The sequence below is a fragment of the Etheostoma spectabile genome, chromosome 3, assembly GCF_008692095.1.
Source record: "Etheostoma spectabile isolate EspeVRDwgs_2016 chromosome 3, UIUC_Espe_1.0, whole genome shotgun sequence".
Lineage (NCBI taxonomy): Eukaryota > Metazoa > Chordata > Actinopteri > Perciformes > Percidae > Etheostoma > Etheostoma spectabile.
This window is the reverse complement of record NC_045735.1, coordinates 32,479,412-32,490,130: the sequence shown is the minus strand read 5'-3', so window position 1 is coordinate 32,490,130 and position 10,719 is coordinate 32,479,412. Positions and strand designations below refer to the sequence as shown.

General features: G+C 39.4%; 1 protein-coding gene across 1 annotated transcript; it reads right to left on the bottom strand.

Annotated features, from left to right (window-relative positions):
- Positions 1-494: 494 nt before the first annotated feature.
- On the bottom strand, positions 495-10,488 carry mrps23 (mitochondrial ribosomal protein S23). Its single transcript, XM_032510333.1, is given in 6 exon segments — positions 495-860; positions 863-905; positions 4,096-4,219; positions 4,352-4,429; positions 8,929-9,108; positions 10,295-10,488. Coding segments are annotated over 6 exon segments (594 nt in total). The 5' UTR covers positions 10,393-10,488; the 3' UTR covers positions 495-789.
- Positions 10,489-10,719: the final 231 nt, after the last annotated feature.

Genomic DNA, 10,719 nt, shown 5'->3' with positions numbered 1-10,719 from the left:
AACGGAATATTACGTGCATGTAAACACATGCTGCCTGCCTGCATGTTATGTCTTGTAAGTCCTTTCAATGTGGCCTCTGTGACAATTCTCTATTCTCGTCTTTGTATTGTTTTTACTGCATGGACTGCTTTAATGTCTTTGCCATCATCTGTGCTTGCTTGTTTGTGCATGCTTGGATCTGTGCCACTTCTTTGCATGTCTTAATCCTTTTTGCTTAGGCTTGCTGTCATTATAAATGTAATTTAATTTATTTTAATTTGTCAACCATATTTTGGGATACCTATTGTCAGCTGGCCAGGGACTACAGATGGAACTTAGCCATAGATGCTAAAGCTGCTCCTTTTACTGTACAATGAATTAAGGGGCATAATAAAATAATAAACTAAACTAAAGACTGCGCATGTTCCAGCCAGGTAGTGTGACTAAAGTTCTTTAGTCTACAAACTTGTGTCTCTCTGCTGGAAAAGTAAAACACTAAACAAGCCCACAAGATATTAACATGTAATAAGATTAACTTTAATTGACATTTCCATACAGTTACATACATACACGTAAATAAATAATGTATGTGCTTGGACTGTTTGTTCTTTTTATCCTTTAATGACAAAATCCTTCTGGTGGTGCAGTGCTGTGGAAACTGACATCTAACGTGACATCAGTTTAGAAAACATGAAGCTGGCATGGAAACAGGTCATGTCACGACTTGGTGGTTGAGTTAAAGCGGTTTCTAAAAAGACAGTCCCTTCCAGAGGAGCAGCAAAAACACAACCACAGCTCATTCAATGGGCCCTACGGTGTGTGTGTGCTGTGTGTTGTCTCCTCGCTGTCAGCACTGACGGACTGCTGCTCCGCCAACATTCTGTCAGCTTCAGGTCCAGCACCGGATCCCTGGACTCCGCTGACACCTGCTGGTTAAAGGCAGGACTGTAATCAACTGCTGCAACATTATATGGGACTGAAGGTTTCTCCTGATTTTAATATTGAAAACTTTCATGAAATACATACAAATACATAACTTTCTAGGGCTGCAACTAAGGATTATTTTCATTGTCGGTTAATGTGTCAATTATTTTCTCGATTAATGGATTACATGTTTGGTCTATAAAATGTGGATCAGTGTTACCAAAATGCCCAAGATGACGTCCTTAAATGTCTTGTTTTGTCCACAACTCAAAATTTATTCAGTTTACTGTCACAAAGGAGTGAAGAAACTCAAAAATATTCACATAAATGTATTGACTAGTCTTTGTAGCTCTTGGCTTTTACCAGGATTCACAATTTTGATTTTAAACATAACTGGCAAAAAAATAAAATCCAGTTGGACATGTTATTTCTTTGGTTTGAGAAACAAGAGCGTTGCTGTTGGGCCGTTATTGCTATTTCTGATTGTGATGCTCCACTTGCTGAACGTCACTTTATATTTGAATTTGGAGATGGAGCCTCCATCCTGCAGATCTCAAGAAAGTTCAACCATGTGCATAGTTTCTGCTTACAGGTTTTGCCACACAGCTGAACTGCCAGCTAACATTATAGCTGGTGAATAGCTGAAAGAAAGTATGGCAACTAAACGGTTGATCAAGATATATTCTTGTAATAATATTTTTTATTTATTGTGATGAGGTTGGTGAAGGTAAGTAGCCTTTAATTGTGCAAACAGAATAAGGCCATGGTGTTTTGTCTGATCTCCTGTAGGTCATGTGATCATGTCTTTTAAAGTTATTTCTATTTTAACTGCTCCCTACATGGCTGCTAGTTTTTGCCATCTACAAATAACATTTAGCCTTGCTAGAATATAACAATGCTAAATACTTTATTACTGAATTATAAACCAGGTCTGAATAGGTCTGCATGACTCCTCGTTATAAAATCGCAATGCACAATAGGTGCCAAAAAAAAAAAATGTGTTTGGTACTGCCAGTTCATTTTGTTACAATACATTACACTACATGTCATTTAGCGGACGCTTTATCTAAAGCGACTTACAATTGCAATATATCAGAGGTCGTACGCCTCTGGAGCAACTAAGGGTTAAGTGTCTTGCTCAGGTACACATTGATTAATGTATCGCAGTGGGAATCAAACTCCAGACCACATCCACTGCACCATCACCACCCCTTTTGTCATGGTTCATGTGTGCAATAAACATTACACTTTGCGAGAAAAACAAAATGGCAGAGAATCGTGATATCAATTCTAAGCTAAAAAATTGTGATTCATATTTTTCCCCAAATTGTGCAGGCCTAGTTCTGAATTTAAAGACAACCCACCTTACATAGGAAATGTATAGCCAATATGCACACTTGAACATTTGTTTATTCAGGGTTTCTGCAAGTTTTACCAAGTCAAATTTAGGACTAATAAAAGCCCTTTATTAACCATTATAAATGAAAATTAAGTACTATTTGACGACATAAAAGTAAAACAAAATGCACAGTCACTAAAGTGCTTGCAAAGTAAATACATGTATTCAAATTGAATAACCTGTACATATAAAGCGAATTATATACACAGAATCAGTAGAAAGAAAAATGAAAACAATCGGTGCTGCCTACCCTGTGTTATCCTCCTGCTAGAGTTACCACCCAAAAGGCTCCAACAGGGCAAGTTCTACATGTGTTTTTAGCCTCTAAACATGTTCAAAATGTCATTAAAGTACTTACCCATGTGAAGATTCCTTCCGAGTGAACACAGTGAATCTGACTGCTGTAGATGTGACAGAAATGCAGGAAAGTTCTGCTAATTCAGCTATGTTTAGTTCCGGTCAGTTTGAGTGCTTAGAGACGTCTACAAACTACAACCCAGAAAAGAGATAAAACTAAAATGTGTAGGCTATCAATTACATGATTAAATAAGGTAGTGTCTCCAAACTTACCTCATGTTTTAACTATCTCCTGCTAGTTGTACTACAGCACTTACTTTTAAAAAATAAGCATATGCCTATTTTTGTATCTTTTTTCTGTGTTGTAGTTTGTAGACGGTCCCGAAGCACTGTGGTAACACATCAACACCAGAACTAAACACAGCTGTACAAAATTCATGCCTTTCTGTCACATCTACGGCAGTCAGATTGACTGTGTTCACTTGAAAGGAATCACTTCACATGGGTAGGCACTTTATTGACATTTTAAACATGTTTAGAGGCTAAAAACTCTATTAAAAGTTGCCCTGTTTAAGCCCGTTAACTCTACCAGGAGGATAACACGGTGTAGGCAGCACCAATTGTTTTCATTTTTCTCTCTACTGACAGCACTCCAAATTAATAAACAACAGAGCTACAGGTTGGAATAAACCAGAATTCTCCTTTAAGACCTAGAACAAAATACTTTAGCACATTTTAATACTTTCTAAGGCCTAAAATGTTGATATTTTAGACCTTTTAAGACACTGCAGAAACCCTGTTATTTATCGCAAGTCATAGTGAACGATGTTAATGCACGTCACAGATTTTATTGTATAGTGCATGCCAAATGTACAGTCAACCTAGAACAGGTGTGCAACTACATGGGAAAATTGGTTGAACAGTTGGGATAGTTGATCCAAAGGTGGGAGTTACTATTGTCAATATGCACATAGTGGTAGAAAATACACCATAAAATCCTTCATAAACCACTGGGAATTTTGTTTTGTATGTAATGTATTTTTAAGACGTTTATTAAACTAGTTGGAAACTTGGATGTAGTCATATTTTCAAATATTCAATTAGCTTTTAGCACTGACTTAATGTAAAACCTTATGTAGTCTGTCTTATGGCTTTTTAAAATTATATTTCTAATCTAATTTTGCGATTCCGTCTCACAGAAACCATTTGGCTCTACATTAAAGTCTGTGACTGGCCTGCGCCAGGCCCTCGTCACAATAAGACACTTGCCGCATTGCTAAACAACTTTTCTGGGGAAACCCTGGAACACCTGTTCTAGGTTAACAATGTTTTTGCCTTTTGTCTTTGTCCATGTTGACTCTGATGAAGACAAGTGTTGAAACATCTCTTTACACAATTAGAAGGCTGCAAATCAATCATGTCTGTATCAGCAGCTCCTTGAAAGCTGCTTCCACTCAGGTTGCAGCCCTAGTTAATACTTATAATAAGACTCTTACCGGAGGCGCCCCTCTCCTTCTCAGCACGATGCCCTCCGAGAGTAAAGCCTTCCCCGTCTCCTCAAACAGAGCCGAGCCATCCAGCTCACTGTGGCTCTGCAACTCTGTGTACTTGTCTACAAACCTGCAAAGTGAAAGAAAAAAAAAGAAAAACATTTAGTAATATTGGCATGGAAATGTGCGTAAAATACAGTAATGTCTTATTTAACTTCTTTGTTTTTGTCAACTTTACACTTGGCATGCAATCACTACATACCTCTGACACGTAGAAATAAAGCTTGACTTGGACAGATCAAAAGGCCGAAGACCCGTCCCATACTGCTCATAGAACTTCCTGAAAGGCAGACACAGAAACATCTGGCAACTTTTAATGCTGATATGACCAACAGCTGATTAACATCCAATGTCTTTCACAATCCAGATGAGCTCAAGTAAAACAGCCAATTTCATTTGTAAATCACTATAAATAGTGATGAAACTAGTGAATAAAGAATGGCAGGATAGGAAAAATACACTTTTTTCCCAATGATTCAACTATTTGTTGTGTTAATTATGTGCATGGCTCAACAATAAGGGTTGCTAGATGGCCCGGGGCAAGTAGAACACCATGTTAATAAGTAAATATAGCAACGCACCTGCTCGTTCAGGCATTATCATATCATAATCATTTAATTTAAGTGTGCCATTTCGCCAATCAAGAATTGAGCTGGGGCTTCTGATGATTTCAACATTTCACTTCTTCTCAATTTTGTTTTGACATTTTGGACAGTTTTTGACAGTGCTTTTATGGTTTGTTTGTTTTTAACGCTATTTGAGGGTTTTTTTCCTCAAAGTTTTTTTTTTTTTTAAATGTTTTTCCTTAAAATGAAAGGGGCCAGTTAAAATTGACTTTGGGCAAGCAGAATTTGTAATCGCCTGACCGGACAAGAGAAAAAAAAAATTGAGCATTGAATAGTGTTATGGATGATTCCAAATTATAAAAAGGTGGTGCTGACTAAACTATAAATCATAAAAAAGTGGTTAACAGGCTTGTTAGTTTCCAGACAGTAAGAAAGCACTCAGGTGACACATATGTACACTCACCTATAGGATTATTAGGAACACCATACTAATACTGTGTTTGACCCCCTTTCGCCTTCAGAGCTGCCTTAATTCTACGTGGCATTGATTCAACAAGGTGCTGAAAGCATTCTTTAGAAATGTTGGCCCATATTGATAGGATAGCATATTGCAGTTGATGGAGATTTGTGGGAGGCACATCCAGGGCACGAAGCTCCCGTTCCACCACATCCCAAAGATGCTCTATTGGGTTGAGATCTGGTGACTGTGGGGGCCATTTCAGTACAGTGAACTCATTGTCATGTTCAAGAAACCAATTTGAAATGATTCAAGCTTTGTGACATGGTGCATTATCCTGCTGGAAGTAGCCATAAGAGGATGGGTACATGGTGGCCATAAAGGGATGGACATGGTCAAAAACAATGCTCAGGTAGGCCGTGGCATTTAAACAATGCCCAATGGCCCTAAGGGGCCTAAAGTGTGCCAAGAAAACATCCCCCACACCATTACACCACCACCAGCCTGCACAGTGGTAACAAGGCATGATGGATCCATGTTCTCATTCTGTTTACACCAAATTCTGACTCTACCATCTGAATGTCTCAACAGAAATTGAGACTCACCAGACAAGGCAACATTTTTCCAGTCTTCAACTGTCCAATTTTGGTGAGCTCTTGCACATTGTAGACTCTTTTTCCTATTTGTAGTGGAGATGAGTGGTACCCGGTGGGGTTTTCTGCTGTTGTAGCCCATCTGCCTCAAGGTTGTGCGTGTTGTGGCTTCACAAAGGCTTTGCTGCATACCTTGGTTGTAACGAGTGGTTATTTCAGTTTTTAAAGTGTTTTTCAAGTGTACAGTCAACATACTTAATTTAAGTTGCTCTTCTATCAGCTTGAATCAGTTGGCCCATTCTCCTCTGACCTCTAGCATCAACAAGGCATTTTCGGCCACAGGACTGCCGCATACTGGATGTTTTTCCCTTTTCACACCATTCTGTGTAAACCATAGAAATGGTTGTGCGTGAAAATCCCAGTAACTCACCTTTCTTTCCATTCTGACATTCAGTTTGGAGTTCAGGAGATTGTCTTGACCAGGACCTCACCCCTAAATGCATTGAAGCAACTGGCTTGTGATTGGTTGATTAGATAATTGCATTAATGAGAAATTGAACAGGTGTTCCTAATAATCCTTTAGGTGAGTGTATGTTTCATATCTAAATCAAAGCTATAGTGCATAGTTTCTGTCTCCCCCATGAGGAATTCTAAGTAATGTCAACCAAACTGTTGGAGCATCCACATGATACAAGCCTTCGCGGCCCACCCCTCCTCCACACAGTTTTATCTTGCAATGTCCTCCTCATCTCCAAAGTTGAATGCAGCTGTGGTCCTTTATCAGCGTTGATGAAAAACACATCACATTCTCACCCCATCTCATAAAATACAGACACTTGGGCAGTGCCTTTGTCATTGTTATTGACGCAAAAAGTCTCTTTAGCGTCATATAATACGCTTTTCCTAAACCCGCTTGGTCGGGACTATTGGACGCTGTTAGGTTAAGGAAAAGCTTGTGGGTGGGCTTACGGTTTCGTGACGCACAAGAATAACGGGCAGGTTTAAGAAGAAAGCGGCTTCCCTGACACGCAACCTATAACGGGACAGTTAAGGACACACGCGGGACACGAACCTCGCTCTCCTGGGTGAAAGTCCTGTGTTTGACCCATCCAGCACCGGACCAACCTCCCTACGTGGAATTTCCCCCTTACATACTACTTGCTAAACCCCGTCTACATGCTGCTCTCCCCAGTACGTTCTACACACATGACGAAGGGGGCTTTTTTTGTTGCATCCAATGACCAAACGTCCGTATTTTATTCGTTCGGAGTGAGAACGGGTTGGCACGCGAAAGTCACCAGACTACAGCATTTTGTAAACATAGCCATACTGAGAAATGCAGAGACAGTTTTGTGGAGTGGCTAACCTTAATTAGCTTTGTATAACTCATTTGGCAATGGCTTAAATGTAACAGACGTTCATTAATATGAAATAGATGGGCACATTAGCTTTAATTGATGAGACGTTTTTAGGGGAGCTACAGTGTTGCTTTGGTAGTGAGTGGGCGTGAACCTCCCTCCAGCACTGGTAATGGGTAAGACCGAGATAAAATGTGGGTTTGTGAGACAACTGAGATCTATGCTGCCACTGCAGTATATCCATAAACAGTTAGTGAGTTGTGACAAAACAAAAGCCAGGTGGATTTCTTAAACAATGGGTTGACTCATTTAGGTAAACAGGCTGCTGAGTTTATCAGGGTTCCGGTAAATTCAAGTGCCATGACACATACAGGAGGTGATTCCTAGCAACCGTTTGCTTCCAACAACTACCACACCTTAATACTATGATATGCCAGAAGAAGTATAAACTCCACTGACCGTCATTCATCTCAGCTATGATACAGCACATCTTTGTTCCAAGTCAAGTCGTAAAAAAACACATCGATAAAAATAAAATAAAACCTTTCAAAAACCGACAGCAGTGGTAAAGAAGCCATGTTTCTCTAAATTAAATACCACTGAGAAATGACAACACACCCGATCCATGTGTGTTTTTCACCAAATGTACAAAGACAGCATGTAGGTGGTCACTAGGGGTCGACCCATGTTGTTTTTTTAATGGGCGACAACGATACCGATTATTAGTAGTTAATGAAATCTATAACAGATATTTGTATGTATGCATTTACAGTGAAAATAAAACTCTTTTAATCAAGATTAAGATTTTGGAATGTTATGTACTCAAACTCAAGTAAGCAATGCCACAGTGCAAAAACACTAATACAAGTATATGTCTTGCATAAAAATATCCTATGTAAATGTTATATATAATGTTAACGGATGAAAAATACTAATTTAAACATTTCAGTGACATGACTTTTTCCATTACAGGTTACCTGCTTGACTCACCTCGACTTTGTTGGTTTTCCATTATGAAAAAAGTACCTGGTACCTGCCAACAGGTACTATTTTTAGTTTCACGTCCGTCCGAGGTTCCAAATGAGCTAAGACGATACCAAAAGGTGGCGTGAATACATGCAGGCTACTGATTGGTCGGAGATAATCGTCACTAATCACTGCGTCATCATTGCTAGCGACCCATAGGGGTAGGAGTCACCAGACGTCTCCCAATACGATATCATCACGATACAATATTAATCGCGATTTTAAACATATTGCAATGTTCTGCAATATATTGCCATTTATTATCTTTTTTTAACTTCTAATTTTTCCCAATTTCAAATGATTTTTAAGTAGTTTAGCCAGCTGTGTTTTTTTTTTTTTTTTTGCCACCTGCTTCTTTTGAAACAAAATTTGTCTTCTGGCTGTGGAAAGAGCCACATGCCCAGAATCAGAAACACACCGTCAACGTTTTGTGTGTGTGTGTGTGCCCGCCCCACTAGGTCACAGCAGTGTCCTGCGGTGTCGCTAAGACGACCAGCCACACTTTATCTGCTATGAAAAAAGGAGGACGGGCACCGTGGCCGAGTCAAGCCGAACCGAGCTGGAACTAGCACTGGGTAAGCACCAAAAGCGTTGAGTCAAACAGGAGCGGGGGGTGAGACACAGAGCTGTAGAGGAGGCAAAGAAGTGCCCTTATTATTAATTAACTGTGTCGGCCAAATAAAACACAGATATGATAATCTGCAAACTGCTCAATATCAACCCTAATAATCGTCCAGGTCAATAATTGGTTGAATCCCTACTACGGACTATTGACTTACGCTCTAGCTTCATCCTCTTTGTAGAAGATTTCAGGAACAGTTTCCCGTTTCTTGGTACTGGGTCTGGTGTGTGGCTTCACATAAAGTGGGTCCCTCTTCGGTGGAAAAGCCTCATATACATCATACCAGATGGGTTTCTCTGATGGCTTTATGACCCCGGATCGCATCAGATCCCGAACCCTGTCCATCATGCATGCACACACACGCGCACGCGCACACACACACACACACCACACACACACACACACACACACACACACACACACACACACACACACATTATGAGTTAATAGATAGATAGATCTTTATCGTCATTGGGCTCAGAGTACACTGTAAATCTTGAGCAGTGTGCATAAAAAATAAAAATGGAATGAATAGAACAAAGTTAACAGAACGTAGACACAGACAACTAGAAAAAAATCGGAATAAAAGCAAAATATATACAAGATATCATAAATAGTAAAAATATGATTCAATTTGTATTAATTGTAAAGCAGAGATTTACACAGAGATGCATAATGACCACATTACTGAGATCACAGATGGTCCGTACAAAGCAACAACAACAAAAACTGCTCAAGAGGAAAAAGTTGGGTCTCTTGTGCGTAATAATTTTAAGAATTATATACTTTGCTCTATATCTTACTATTAAGAGTAATTGCCATACACCCTGCATATACTAGCTACTCTCAGTAGCCAGCACTGAATCAGAAAAGGATTAATTGCCTAGTAAGTCTGACTTTCCCTTGGTGGCTGGTTCATACATTACCATATTAAAAGCAAATAATAAATACATGTAAAATACACAATTACATTTTAAAACATACAGCAGCACGCTCATCGGTCTTTTCACTTTCTTATGTTTCACTTAGTACTCAGTCGTCAGAGTTTAGGACCCTTTCTAATACCCTTTCTGACAAGTTTAATACACAGAGCAAATATGACTCCAGTCTTGGTCGCATGTCAATGATGTCATCACACCGTATCTACCGCTCTTGGAAACTAAAATTAATAATTATATTTAATATGTTACATATAACAATTTACTACTTGTTCATTTTAGCTTGGTTTGGTCCAACTTTATTTACAGTCAGTGATGCCTGAGCGCATAACATCAATGCAAAGGGTAACGTAACGTGACGTTAACGTGTGAAGGACAACGCCAACTAATGACAACATCTGCTTGATTAAGTTTACGGATTGCTGAAAAACACCGTTTTTAATTCAATGAAACAGCATGACGTATTCCAGATAACACGTATCGTTAATCTGTGCTAACCAGCATGGTTTTTATTCCGCGTGAGCAGATGGCTTTCAATAGATCAAGACCAGACCTGACGCATAACGTAAAATGCTGCTCTCTTACCGGGTGAATACAGTTCCAAACCTCTCTAGTCTGCTGCCAGCCATTTGTGTTTTTAATCGACAGTTTCTACAGCTGTAAGAATAGTCTTCTGCTAGCATATAAAAGTCATGTCTTCTTTGGAGGATTTTCGGCAGAGTATAAGCTTTGCGACACCTTTTCTTCTTCGTGTTTTACGGCAGTTGGCATCCGTCTCATTGGTGCATTATCGCCACCTTCTGCTCCGGACTGTGGGTCAGATAAAACTCCCACCAAACACTACAGATCTAAAACCATGATCAGTAATTAGACTGAAACGTTACCAAATGCCCTATATACAAACACTAAGAATTACAATAGAAATAAAATGATCATCATCATCAACATCATCATCGCCATTATCAACATCAGGACCCGAGTAGGCCTATACTAGGCTATTAGTACAGACC